The sequence below is a fragment of the Cyphomyrmex costatus genome, unplaced genomic scaffold (genome assembly GCF_001594065.2).
Source record: "Cyphomyrmex costatus isolate MS0001 unplaced genomic scaffold, Ccosl1.0 scaffold297, whole genome shotgun sequence".
Taxonomy (NCBI): domain Eukaryota; kingdom Metazoa; phylum Arthropoda; class Insecta; order Hymenoptera; family Formicidae; genus Cyphomyrmex; species Cyphomyrmex costatus.
Window position 1 is genome coordinate 156,955 of NW_017277093.1, and position 15,629 is coordinate 172,583.

The 15,629-nt window shown below is 28.8% G+C and overlaps 1 protein-coding gene across 1 annotated transcript in view; it reads left to right on the forward strand.

The window, feature by feature from the left end:
• Nucleotides 1–15,629, forward strand: part of LOC108775310 (EGF like, fibronectin type III and laminin G domains protein pikachurin) — a 105,024-nt gene that overhangs the window by 14,138 nt on the left and 75,257 nt on the right. Inside the window, exon 2 of the mRNA XM_018541639.1 lies at nucleotides 590–706. Within this exon, the coding sequence (XP_018397141.1) occupies nucleotides 590–706 (117 nt within the window). The remainder of the gene's footprint in view (nucleotides 1–589; nucleotides 707–15,629) is intronic.

A 15,629-nucleotide genomic window follows, 5' to 3' on the forward strand; every position in this document is an offset into this window, starting at 1 on the left:
ATTACAGTATCGGTATATTATCATTGCGCAGCTTTTGATCATGTATAAAACTTGCGCAATAACAATATATAACATTACTGTTGTTAAGAATTAAGTGTGTTCTACAATAAAGTCGCAAGTCGTAAAAAATAGAGATTAACCACAATCAGTTCCAATTATTTTTGTCATATTCAACTATTGATTGGCCAATTTCTTACGGTTTACGATTTACAACCCTATTGTATAAGAACAGGTTTTACAGAATAGAGCTCTTTCAGCGAAAAAAATACATATATACAAAGATAAAAACTATATTACATTAAAAAATCAGTGAACAGCACTGGAAACAATAGTGCAGGTGTCATACACGTAAGACTACGTCTACACTAGAATTTTTATATGAATCAATTTTACGGAGTACATCCAAAGATAGTGTTGTATAAATACGCTATTAGGGATGAGAACGGAGAATGCGCGAACAGTTGCGTTTGCAACTCATCGCTGCCGTCTATTCCCGATGTTTCTCCCTTTGTTCGCCCACTTCGCGCCACCTCGAATTCCCTCGACACGCATAACTTACTCACGTCCCCGTTTCCCTACCGTGTTTCAGGAAGATGCGGGCACGGATCGCCCTGCGAGCAGCTCTGTTACGAACTCCACGATGGCATGTACGAGTGCGACTGCAGGGACGGCTACATACTTCACAAAAATGGATACAGCTGTGCCGGTGAGTGCGAAACGATTCGATCTTTATTCCGCTTTGCAATTCGCATTCATGACGGGCGACATCTTTGATTTCCCTAATAAAATTTTGCGTTGCGCCGCGCCGGCAAAACTTTTTGATGCGACGACGCCCGTATTGTTTCCGAAGCGACGCGACGCGACGCTCCCGTCTGTCTCGCTGCTGCGTTGAATCCCTCACTTGATTCCCGGAGAGCTTTGTTTCAGGAGTACTTCAAGCGCGAATTGTTATTATCTCTGAACTGTTGGTAATATTTTTTTGATAACACCATTGCAGTTTTACTAGGTTGGAAATCTATCAAAAGTTTGAAGGTTTTAGAAAAATGTTTCGACAGTTTTTATAGTTTTTTTTTTTAGTATATGCAATTATCTCTGTCTGACTATGGAACATCTCAATCCAAAAGCTTTACAGTGAAGACTTTTTTAATGATATTATCTGCGCTTTCGCGATTAGATTTTTTTCTAAAAATGATTTTCAAATTCTTTATTTATTTTTTGGAATGTCTCGATTCAATTTTATGAAAACCTTTTTATTTTATTTTGTTATTGTAAAAATGTGTTTTTTTAATTGAAAGGTTCAGCCCTATAAAATTGAAAAAAATAAGAAATAAAACAAGTTTTTTTTTAGATATTTGAAATAAATTAATTTACATATCATTATTTGAATCTAACGATATATAGATTCGTAAAATATATTAAAAATGTATATTCCTTTTTTATTATTTTACACTAATTCGGGAGTATAATAATCATCACATCTTTTTGTATATAAATCATTTTTATACATAAATCATATTTTTACACTTTGATCAAAATCATTATTATTGACAATTAACGTATTATATACAAAAGATAGGCATTTCGCGGATTATCTCCATGTTCAGATCCATTATTAGATGCTAATATTTCAGTTGAACATTGCAGTTTACTTCATCAGGGCGAAGAAGCAGCCTAATACAGTAGGAAGTAAATTGCGATGTTCACGAAGTGTTGACATTCTAATAATGAATCTGAACACGAAGATAGCTCGCAAAATGCTTAGCTTTTTTATCGAAAGTAGCCGTGGAAGTCTCAAAAGCATTAGCATGTAATAGCGTACAAAATTTTCCGGCCAGTAACATTTTTTTACTCTGATTTATAAAAAAAACCTGATAAAATATTAATCGTTATCGGATGTTAGTGCAAGATGTAAGTAATGAAGTCTTGTACTAACATTTGATAATATTATAATTAAAATTTATCAGGATTTTTTTATAAATTAGAAACAAAATGTTACTGACCGGAATCTTTTGCACGTCATCGCGTGTATTGTATATTGATTATTTTTTATTTGTTGACATTTGCAAACATTATAGATCTGGATTTAATATTTGGTCTCTATTTATTTTCCTCAAAAGATTGTAAATGAATCTACATAATATTTTCAAAACAATATTTGTTAAGTAGCTTATTATAATGGTATTTATACAAAATAATAAAGATTTTAACTAATATAATGCTTTTTTTTATTGCGGGTTTTTGAATAAAATTGCATATTTAAAGGTTCAAAAGAGTAGTTATTGAAAAAGAATGAAAGCAAATATCCATTTTAGATCAATTCATATTTTCTTCCGGTTGGAATATAAAAACATTCTCTGTTATTTATCTCCGGTTAATAAATACAGAACAATTTAGTCTATATATGTCCAACATTTCCACTTTATCTTTTATAACAATCAATCAAAGTTTTTAGCTATTTATTAATTTGTGAAACAAAAAAAAATTTTCGATATATTTTCTAATTCATAGTTTGTTTTATTGAACATAGAAGTGAATAAGGAAATTGTAAACATCTAAAGAAAAAATTAAATAATGACAATTATTTATTAATTAATAGAAGTTTTTATTTAAAAAATACTTTAATTATTTAGCTTTAAATAGTTGACATTCATATATCATTAATATAAATTATAATTTTAAATAATAAAATAATAAAGCCTACGTTGTTTAAAATTATCAATAGTTTATATTAATAATATATAAATATTAATTGTTGCAATTTAAAGCTAATATTGATTGAATAAAGATTTTTATAATTAAATAATCATTGACTATATTCTATTTTTTCTTTAGCTATTCGCAATTCTTCCATTCTCTCTCTCTCTCCTCGGATCGAAGTTATCTAAAACATGTAATGGTATTTACCTTAAACGGCGTGTTCTATGATCACGTGTATAGTACGGCACTAAATGTATATCAGATTATCACAGATACAAGAAATGAGAGCTTATCGCTGCTACAGCAATATATAGGCTGCGTTTATCCTGTGTTCGCAATTTCCTTGCTTCCTTCTATACGTAATGATACATGAAAAAACTAATTTACTTTAACATATAGTACAAACGAATTTTATACAATTTTTTCACATCATAATTCAATATGAATGTCATTGGAAAAGTCGAATAAAAATTTTAAATAAAATCATTCTAATATGTAATATAAAGTAAGAAAGAAAAATTTTAGTTATTTAATCATTAAAAAATACAAAAATTAAATAAATGTTATAATTTTGTTGATATTTTTAATTATTTATAGAAATAATAACATAACTTGTATTACATGTATAATTTATTTATCGCGCCATCGAAAAATTATGAGGTGAAAAGCTTGCGCACTGGTTGCAAATTTATCTCGACAATCTCAAGTTCAAACTGTTTACAGTGCCATGCCCGTATTAAAGGTAATATCTCATTTCGCGTGGAATTGCACGGAATACATTTCGTGTCGGGCTTATGAAATACGGAGAGAAGGTATTGTGAAAGAAAAATACGGTAAAATTATCCATAAATCATAAAGAATTTTGGGGACAGTTATGATTTATCGTTAGTTTAATCTTACGTAAAAGTTTTTGTGTCATGGCAAAAGTATTTCCAACCGAGTGTTATCTATATAAATATGACACGCGTAAACAATGTGTAACATTCACATAAAATAAATTACACATAAGTAACGATCATTTTTTATTTTAACAAATACGAGGATTGTTTGTTTCTCTTGTAGTTTCTCAGGACATGAAAAAATATAGTTAACATTTCTTGTTACTTTTTATATTATATTATTATGCATTTTTATTTTGAATAGAGAAATAGAATCATATTATATTTAAAAGAATGTGGAACATTGAAACAATTCATGCTTTTAATTATATTTTCACATTTTATTTATGTTACATACCTAATAAAATGTAAGCGATGCGGCGTCATTGAATCTGTAGGATACATTGCATTCGATGCAATTGTTGCAACAAAATTACGCGGTTCTGTTTACACAATAGACGTTTTTCTCACGAGTGAACGCGGCAGGAAATTTGGTGAGAAGTTCGCCGACGATCACCTCCGTTAATTGCTTTCCGATTGATTGTTCGTGAAATTCCATTATTACAGTCTGTCCACGATCGGAATGCTTATTTTAGTACATCCGACTATAAACAGTTTTTTTCTGTATTATGCATATAAATCACTCCCTTTTTTAAGAATTTAGAAAAAGAGAACATAGCTTTAAAACACACTATACGTTTCGATTTGTCTGTTGTGTTAAATGTTTTTATAAGAGCAGGATTTGTATGGATCAACATAGTCGATGAAAAATTACAGAACAACAACATTTTTGCAAAATTATAACGTTCGTTAATTGTTATATTGGATATAACGATAAAGATTAGAATAAAAAAGAAATTACGTTACTTGTAGTACATTTATTACCAATTTATCATATTATGCGAAATGTAACTTGTAGTTAATGAATGATAACGGCTTCAATCAAAGTGTTTTTAGTAGAGAATATTGCACAATTAATGCAGCTCGGAAAAGGAAGAACTTATAATGTCCGTTTCGATTTTGATTATTCTGAAATATCCATTATTAGATCGTGTTTGAATTGCATTTTATATGCAATTGAAACATTTTATCTGTCATATTATTTCAACTATCAAACGTAATAATTATAAATCTCAATACTTTATTGGTTTTACCATCCATTAAAAACATCACCGAGTAACACAATAAATTCAACTTCATCGAATTTTTACTTCGCAATTTCCTTTTTCCGTTGTTCGCTGAATCTAATCGTGCGATCTAACTAACATGGATGTTGCGTCCTCGTTTCTCCGTTCGGATCTCTCCTTCGGATTTAATTTCGCGGCTGGTAAAACTCTTACATCTTTTATTTCTACTTCGTCCAGTTCTTGCACGCTGAATCTGATGGTGCCGCCATTGTGAATACTTTCTTCTTCGCTGCCACGAATCCAAATCGATCCGCTATCTTGTGCTAATTGTGCTCCCGCCAATACGGCAGAGTCTGTGAATCTGATTCTTATATTGATTTTACTCTTGATGTTGATTCTCAATCTGGCGACCTCTACCCGGTGGTAAATCGGATAAGTCGATTTCTTCTTATTCCTAGCTCCAAATCCTTCCTCTGGAATCCGCCAATTCCGGGAATGATAGAATCTCAACATCTTCCATCTCCACAGATTCGATAATTTTGATTACACTGACTCTATTATTAACTTTAATGTCTAATTTGGCAAGCTCTTTTTACATGAATTTATCTAGCTCTTTTTCATTGAACAAAATGGTAATTCCAAGATGGACGCGTTTTCTTTTCTGTTATCATCTTCGTCATGTATTCAAATTGTTCTGCTGAACTAATTCTTACTTTCTTCTACTGCTATAGATTTCGCGAATTTAATTTGTCTCATTGATTTTACCACTACCTGTAATTCTTAACTTACAAGAGTTTTACCAAAAGTAAACCCGCTAAGTCGATTTCTCGAGATTTACCTCGGCATTCAAGCGAACACGAATTTCGGTAATCTTGCTAATAACTTCTGCTAGATCGGCATCTTGACGACTTGCAACGTCAACGACTTCACGGGAATAATTATCTACGATTTAAAGCTGAAATTAATTGAATATTTTGTAACTGAACATTTACCTATTTTATCTTTGTTTTATTTTAATTTTTATTTTTATTCTTTATTTTATGTTTAATAAATCTATAACAAATAAATTTATTACAATTTAATAAATTTATAACAAACAACTAATGTCTGAAATACTTATGAATCGTCGATCTAATGAACTGAATATGCAAACTGATACAAAAGCTTTAAACTTAAACCATGTTTACATAGATATTTTCAATAAGTTATAAAGTAATATAGTTTATTATTATTTTTCAAATATTGTGTGACCGATACATTTCTTTCCTTTGTCATGTGGGATAATTATTAATTGACTAAACGTTGAATGATCATGATTGTAAACATGCTTCAATATGTATATAGTTCAAAATTTGATTAGTTAGAATGTAATTTGAAGATTTTTCCTGCTGAAGATATCTCAAGTCAGATCCAAAACATACAGAACTAATTTTTATTTTATGTAATCTATATTGGTATATTAAATTTCTTATACACAATAGATGTTTCTAGCGCCGATTTCTAATGTCCTGTCATTGTATATTTTATTATTTTAATAAATGTTTTTCTATTACGGTCCAAACAGCACTATGTACAAATTTGAAAAATAAAATGTCTTAAAAATTGTTATTTAGACCTCTTGTGTCCCAGTTTTGGACATGTATGGTACTTTGGATTCTTCGAAAATCATTATTCCATTTATATCATAATCGATAAGCACTTAAAGGTACTAAAATTCAGTGTTAAATATTTATAATTTTGTTGTGACAGCGCATTAGGTATAGATATTCTTTTTAATAAGAAATGAGAAAGGTTTTTCTGTATTCTATTACTGTCATCAATTTTTATTCTATTTTCTGAATAAAAACTGTTGACAGTAATCGATTTCGGCTATGTTTATTCTTGCAACAGTGACAAATTTGTCATTGTCGTAATGACCAAGAATGCCATAAATGAATATTGATAAAATAGTATGTATCTCAGAATATTTATTTAACTGTATTAAAAATGGAATATTGTTTAAAATCGATAAAAGTGATTGCTAATAATTATTTATCAGATTATCTGGTGAAAGCGTTGAAAAATAAATACTGATTGATTGACCATTAGAGTTTTCTACTTTTTCTGTTCTCCTTCTCTTTTCTTTTTTTTCTATTCTTCTCGTTTTCTCATAATTAAAATATGTACCTATCATTAAGCTGTATATTTCTTCTATTAAAAAGTAGACGGAATATTTGTTACTAAAAAGCAATTATAATTAAGTATATTTAAAAAATGCATGAGCTATTGTATTAAAGCTTGTTAGCTTATTACATGTGGTAATACAAATAAACATGTTCACAAATTTTAATTACATTTATATAATTAATCAACTAAAAATCGTTTTATAATTTTTAGTATACATTTTGCTATAATGAAACAATACAAATGAATTAATTTTTTATGTCCCGAGTTGACAGAATCTATTTTTAAAAAATGATTTCTTATAAGAGAGAAATTAAAAATTATTGAAAAATAAAATATATATATATACTTATTTATATTTGTATCCATCAAAATAATACTAAATCATGTAATTTTTTATCTCTTCTGCTTTATCTTTCTGTGTTTTTGTCTTCCTTATTTTTCTTTTATTTTTTTTAATCTTATATACAATTATTGTAAACCATTATTCTGACTAGTTATTGTCTTTTCATTGGGATAAATACTAATTCTAGAATTAATGAGAAAACATTTATTGAGAAGAATAAAATCCTCTTTTATAATATTTAAACATTGTGTGTGTGTGTGTGTATGTGTGTGCGCGCGCGCGCGCACATGTGTGTATGGTGAATGTCGCCGTTTTATACATTATTCAAAATCGCTTCCGGAAATCCGTGTTTAATTTAAGAAAACTCGGGTTTAATTCTGGTTTCACAGCGAAAATTACATTTTTATTTAATAAATTTTATTAACAAAAGTTGCTAATAGCTTTTTAAACACAATTTTAAATTATTTATTTTGCATGTTTATATTATTTCTCGATATTGAAAATAAAAACAAATGTTGGTTAAATTAATTTCTTGGCTTCTAATTTCTCTTAACGTATCCACTCTCATTTGTAAAAAATATTCGTGAATAAGTATTAATCGCGTACGAAATTATCAATAAAAGCCTTTCGCCACACAATGGCACTCTCTCATTTATAAAGTCTATGATATAGACTATTATACCATATTCTATTAGATAAGCCTGCACATCGACGAATAAGTCGAGATAGTAACTCCGAGCAAGAAGTTAAGCTCTAAATGGAAGAAGATAGATCTGATCGAATTGTATCCAAGGACTCGTCCAGAAATCAAATTTAGAATATTTTGTAATCAAATTAGCACTTCCACTAATAAAAATTTAAATAAGACATATATCCATATTAAATATACTAACTAGATGCCAATTTAATGTTTTATTCTTGATTTTAGCGTTCAAGCTGTTTATCAGAAATTTGAGTGAGCTAAATTCATATGTCAAATTTAAACCTCTCATTCAAAATACAAACAAAAATAAATTTTGAATTGACTCGACTATACTAATTGCTATAATTTAAGTGAGACACCACAGTGGTATGCCGCATGCAATATCACAAATCAGATTAGACGTCATGAGACAGCAGGCTCATTGCCAATGCTTAACAGTCTAGACAGTTTAGTCAGAGACTCTAGACAATTCAGGAAATGGGATTCAACTTCTCGTCAACGCACTAAACCACCATGCTAAGGTAACTTAAGTACAATTCGTACAACGATATAATAGATAATGAATTAAATGATTAATAGACAAGAGGACGAACTTAAATCAATTAATCGAACTTTTATCAATTCGAAAATCAAACCGTTGATCAAAGACAGAGTGCGTTTTTAATCAACCGATTTGTCAATAATTATAACAAGTCATGTATAACAACTCCTTCAGATCCTGTATATAGTATTATAATATATATCAAATTTGAAGATATTATCCGTTAAAATTATTTGATTTTATTGACATCAACTAATTATAAAATCAGATGTACAAATAAGTATGTAATAACCCAAGTGGGAATTGAATACCGGCGAGATACTGGCCCAGTACCAACTTTTAGTATTCAGTACTGGCGTGATATCGGATGCCAGTATTGGTATTGTACTGATGTAATACTGGGTTGATAGCAACGGGCCAAGACTCGAAATACAGTACTCTTATGGTACGGGATTACGGTGTCGTAATGTTTCTAAACGTCGGTACCATTATAGTACGGTGTTACAATACGGGATTACAGTACCACAATAATACCGAAAATCAGTACACATATTGTACCTAATGCAGTAACAATAATATACCAAAAATGGTTACCGAATCATAATGCTGCAGCAGTACTAACAATGAGAAGTCAGCATCCCTAAATGTGAATTTTGATAAAATCATTATTGCATTCGTTTGTCCACTGTTTGTCCACGTTTGTTCACCCGTTATTTTCATTTGTCCACCCTCCAAAAAAAAGTTATACAAAAAAAAAATTGTAGTACCCCCAAGTGATTATTTTTCATTATTATGAAAAATATAATAATAATAGGTTGGACAAACGAAAATAAGGGGTGGACAAACGTGGACAAACAGTGGACAAACGAATGCAATAATGATTTTATCAAAATTCACATTTAGGGATGCCGACTTCTCAGAGCAGCTCTGACAAGTCGGCACCCCTAAATGCGAATTTTGGTAAAATCATTTGTCCACCGTTTGTCCACGTTTGTCCACCCGTTATTTTCATTTGTCCACCCTCCAAAGAAAAGTTATACACAAAAAAAGATTGTAGTACCCCCAAGTGATTATTTTTCATTATTATGAAAAATATAATAATAATAGGGTGGACAAACGAAAATAATGGGTGGACAAACGTGGACCAACAGTGGACAAACGAATGCAATAATGATTTTATCAAAATTCACATTTAGGGATGCTGACTTCTCTCGGTAAGTACCAGTACTGATTCTGTATTAATAATATTATAACACACACAGTACTAGTATTGTATAAAAAATCCGTACTACTTCTCTTATATTAAAATAAATTTATCACAGCAAATGTAAATCAATCGTAACAGATACGTTTTTCACAGTCAAAAGCATGAGATGTTTTAAGTTAACTGTAAAAATAATTAAAAAATAATCATGATTAAAAAAATTACCTGATTCTCGAAACGGGAAAATCATTGACTTTTATAGATGTAATTCAGAGATTATAGTTCGTTCAATAAAATTTTGGTTACTAGGAGACAAAGGACGAGTTCAATTCACCAATTTCTATACAAATATGGCACAGATAATCCGCTGGTAATTTACCGTTTCAATTCTGACACCCGATATGTTACTTTTGACAATTTCAATATAGATGCGGTACTGAAAATCTACCGGCAATGTACTGGTTCGGTACAGTGGCTTGACATGTTCTTTTTGCCAATTTCTATACAAATATGGCACAGATAATCCGTTGGCAATGTACCGTTTCAATGCTGATACCCGATAAGTTACTTTTGACAATTTCAATGTACATAGATGCGGTACTGAAAGTCTACCAGCAATGTACTGTTTCGGTATTGTTGCTTGACATACTTCTTCTGTCAATTTCAGTACGAATATGATATCGATGATATATCAGCAATATACTGTTCCTGTACTGATATGTAAAGACATTTCTTTATTAATTTCTATATAGATATCATAAAGAAGATCTACTAATAATATACTAGCTCGGTATTATTATTCGATACCGATTCACACGCTGGAATAGTACCATAATGTTGTTTATTTAATACTGGCCCAATATAGAACTAATACTGAAAAACGAAATCCGTTTTTCAGTACATAATCGGTACGTTGCCAGAAGTCAATGCTGGTTTATGGTATTCTGTTCCCACTTGGGAATATATATATTGATAAAATAGTCAACATTTAAAAAAAAAATTCATTGTTTGTTATGAATTTTTTATTAAATTGTCCTTGAATTGAATTTTAAAAAAATTATTATTAAGGTTTCGATGAAATCAAGTCTAAAAGGGTTAAGCCACGCGAATAAGCACACTGCGAATATTACAAGTTTACAAATATTACGCTGATATTACACTTAACGTACCTAAGACGTTGACCGACCAACATCTCAATAACGTCTCATTTCATTAGCTATATCGGAAGTTGCCCTTTTGAATTAGGATATTAATTAAATGAGAAAAATCTTTTAGTCTGATTACTTGAACAGCACTCTCGAAACCTAAGATGCGATGCGATGAAGCGGATATGGTTCGTTTATTTAATTAAATCGGTGATGATGAGTACGTTAGCTTCCCCGTCGTTGGGTTTTTATAACCTCGGGATACTCCCACCTCATCAAGCTCGTACCCAGGGGAAGGAAAGTGCCGTCGGCGAAAAGCCATGTAATTATCGGTTTACCTATAAAAATAAATATCGAGCATATGTCAGTTTGTCACCGCAACGAAACGTTTAATTCAAATATGTGTGAATCGAGTTCTGTGTCGCTATAAAGTATTGCACAAAATAAATATCAAAACTTTGGTTTATTGAATTACAAATTAATTATTAATAAAGGTTCGATACATGATTTATCGTTAGTTGATTACTTGATCAGATGATTACATTGTACCATTAATCGAAAAATAGAAAACAAATTATATTTTAATAGATGAGAAGAGATTAATGCATTTTGCATAAAATAAATTCGAATCAAATAACAATAAAAATTTTTTTCAAAAATAATTATTACTTAAATATCAGTCACAGACAATAAGTTATAACACTGATTCTTCATTGTTCGTCATTTCTACATCAAAGTAAATCGTATGAAATATACACTTCGATAAAGAATTATCGTTTTCATTTTATGTTTATGAATCGTAAATTATACAATAATAACCATTTATTATAAAAGATATGAAACTGTTATTATCTTTTACCGTCTATCACGATTGCATTTTGTATTTAGTACAATATCTTAGTTCGAATATCAATAAGTAAGTGGTAACGTGATGATTTGTGATCTTACACAATTGAGCACTAAACGCCGCAAAAACAAGTGCTAAGACCGTATATCGATTTATCATTCTAAAACGTTATATTACTCTAATGATTTAAATGCACTCTACGTTAATTACTATATAAGGTAAATGTACCAGTTCGTGGACATGACCCAATTGTTGGACAAATTGTGACAATTTTAAATATTAAGCTTTTGATGATATGTGTTACTCTAAATAAATATTTTTAAGCAATTTTTCATATTATTTAGAAATTAAGTATTATATAATTTATCCATATTAAAAATGATACTTTTGAAAAAAAAATTTCGTTTATGGACAATCGTCCATTTATTAGGACATTCACACATACATATGCGTGTATCAATTATTGGACATTCCTTAGCGTACCTGTCTACTGCAAACATATTTTGTATATATTACATATAAAACTTTACATAAAACTTTACTAATTACAATTTCAATAAACTTTTTTGTACAATCTTGAATGATAAGTAAGTAAAATGCGATTCTCTTCTATAATAAAAAAATTGCTTATTATTTGTCCAAATAATTGGGTCATACTTTTGTGGACACTGAGACACGCAACATTTTTTGTCCAATAATTAGGACATTTGAATCATATTATATTTATGACTAAATACAATTTATAATAAACGCAAATAACATATTTGATAATGGATTTAGTTTCAGAAAACATCCATTCTTACTAAGCATGTGTAATAAACTAAAATTTTAATGTTTCTAAAGTTTAAATAAATAATTTCGTCGTGCAATTCCTTAACTGTCCAATAACCGGTACATTTACCTTACAATACTTTATATTCATACTATTCTAAATAATGTGATTTATAAAACTGAATTAATAGCTAGTTATGACTTAATGTGGACCGGGGACTGTTTGAAAATAAATAATCGAAATTTTTAGTACTATGCATAATATAAATACATATGTATGTTAAATGAATAAATCTTGTGTATACACGCATTATTAATAAACGAAATGTACATAATATTTTAAGTAATAGATTTTCTGTTAATCGATTTATTATTTCACGTATATTTCTTTGTATTGTTCCGCGTAAGAATATGTACTAAATACGAAAGTAAAGTAAACAAATTATAATTTATATTAAAGAGAAGTTTAAAATGTGAAAAATGTTTTTAAAGAAAAAATTAATATATATTGAGAAAAAAGATCATAAAATATAAATAAAAATTTTCCCTTCTTCGATTTTTACTTTGAATAGATAACTTGAACGAGATATTTCTTTTATACATAATATTTACTTAAAGAAAAGTTTATCTTCCTTTGACCAAGAAAATACTTATGTATCATATAAAACTTAGTCATCATTCTGTGGCTTCTTCTGACCTTTGATGTAATAATTTCAAAAAATCTTCAACTATTTAAAGAATTATTCCACACTATTTTTATTTAAAGAATTCTTTATTACGAAGACCATATACAGAGTAGCTGATAATTAATGATCAAATTCTCGCATAGAAATAGAATGGACCAAACTGAATAGAAAAGTCTTGTATCATTTTGCAATTTTTGCAGTGGTTGACGAGATATTAATTTCTAAATTATTTCCGAATAAGCGCGTATTCGCTCTCTTGACCGTCAACTATTGCGAAAATTGCAAAATGGTAGAGGACTTTTCTATTCAGTTTAGTCTATCTGCAATACACATACACACACGAGTGATAGTTAACGAGATATTAATTAATAAAGATTTCCAAATGAAAGTATGTCCATTTGCCTGCGAAAATTGCAAAATAGAGAACTTTTCCACTCAATTCAATATATTTTGCCTCTATGCAAGAGTTTAATCATTAATTGTCAGATATTCTGTACCTATATATACACATAGTACATACAGTTAGAATCAAGAATTTTAAATTTTAAAAAAGTCAAATTTTAAGTTAATAATCAAATGTCTCTCATTTTTAATTAATCGCTTTTATAATTAATACGAAAACAATAAATTAGCAATTCTTCAATTGCAAGTAATTTCATTACTTATTAAACAGTAAAATTATGTCTCATTTATGGACAAAATTTTTAAAAACACAGTTTTATACACTCACACATAAAATTAATGTACATTTTTCCTGATCACCTTTTAATTAATCCGCAATAGAATCTATACTTATTAAATTGTGTCTATGAAATTATGGCAATATATTACACATGTACGATAAATTAGTTTTTGCGGTAGGTTAAGTCGACATTAATATCATGGTAATTAGCAAGTTTTATCAAATGTAAATGTATGATTAATCATCATTAATTTCATCATTATTAATCATCATTAATTTCATTATAGATATTCATATCGTTTCTTTGGTTGATTGACTGCATAATCAGTCAATAGATTACCGTTTACCTAATGGTAAATAGATCGATCTATTTAATGTTTTATTTTCAAATATATTACTACCTAATTCCATTAAATCTTTCTCTACAACTTTTAAATTGAACTTTTACTTTTAAATTGAACAATATTTTTTCATTTTTAACATGAATTTTTTAATTATTAAACTAATGGATTATTCTTTTCTTTATCTTTTATTTAAAAAGTGAACCAGAGATACCTAAAGTATGGATTGTGATAGGTTGTGAGGCTATTTATGATGGCTCATGAAAAATTTTAAAATAAGTTACACTTTATTATTTTGTATAACTGTATAAACTTACACGCACGAGCTTTTCACGGCTTCATACATATGTAAAGTTAAATTGTCAACAAGAGAGAGAGGTGGTTGGAATAAAACATTTTTAAATAAACTGCAATTATTAAACTCTTTGTGCCTGTGTGTGAAAATAATTCGTATGTCGACCCGATGTCGAGGTCAAGCTGTCATCAAAAATAATAAGAAAAAAACCCATTTTTTTACATATATCTCCTTATATGTATATCAGAGAAAGGTTTATAAAAATGTATTCAATAAGAAATTAAGAAGTAGGAAGAATGAAATAATATAAATAAATAATTTATTTATTGTCTTTCTCTCACTTGTTTTTTCATATGTACTGAAATTAGGAAAATCATGGATGTTTGCCTATTTAGAATCTTGATCGGTAAACACAAGTTTGAAAAGTCCTATAACATTAGTAATTTTTTATGCATTTTAGACTAATATACGTAAAATATCATTATGACACCTTAGCAATTTTTAATAACAACAATATATATTTATACTATATATATATTAGGTTCTACTTTGAATAAGCAAAATGTCCTCGAAACATAACAATAAGATATCACGTGATGATCAAAAAATAAACAATAAGTTTTTCTTTTATAGAAAAGTAGAAAGAGATAATAAAATGTACATAATTTTTCATAAAATTGATTTTCTGAAAGTTTTCTTAATCAGAGCGTGAAGTGATCAAAAGTTTTAGTACTAATAAAGTTTTTTTTCGAAAACTTGGGAAAATCCACATATGACAGATCGTTAGGAGTATTGCTGAGATTAACACGATTTTCCAGGGATTTCCCAAGGAACACGAGGAATATTTGCGAAATAGACATTGATGTAGTATACTACTATATTACTCTACTAAAACTATAAATGTTTACCACTAATCAACGATAGTGAATATGAATACTTATTACAAAAATTTAATAATTCATGAATTAACGACTTTCAAAATTTATGCTTAATTTAATTTATAAAGTAATATTAAATTAAAATTAGATTCTTAACATTAATCATATTAATAACATTAATTTCATTACTGAGCTAAATTGTTATATTTGAATTATTACTGCGCTCCAATAACCGCATTCGATTCATATTTGTCATTTTTACATTATCAATTGTTATTCAATATTGTGAGCTTTTTCTTTTATATTATACCTTAAATTCTCTTTA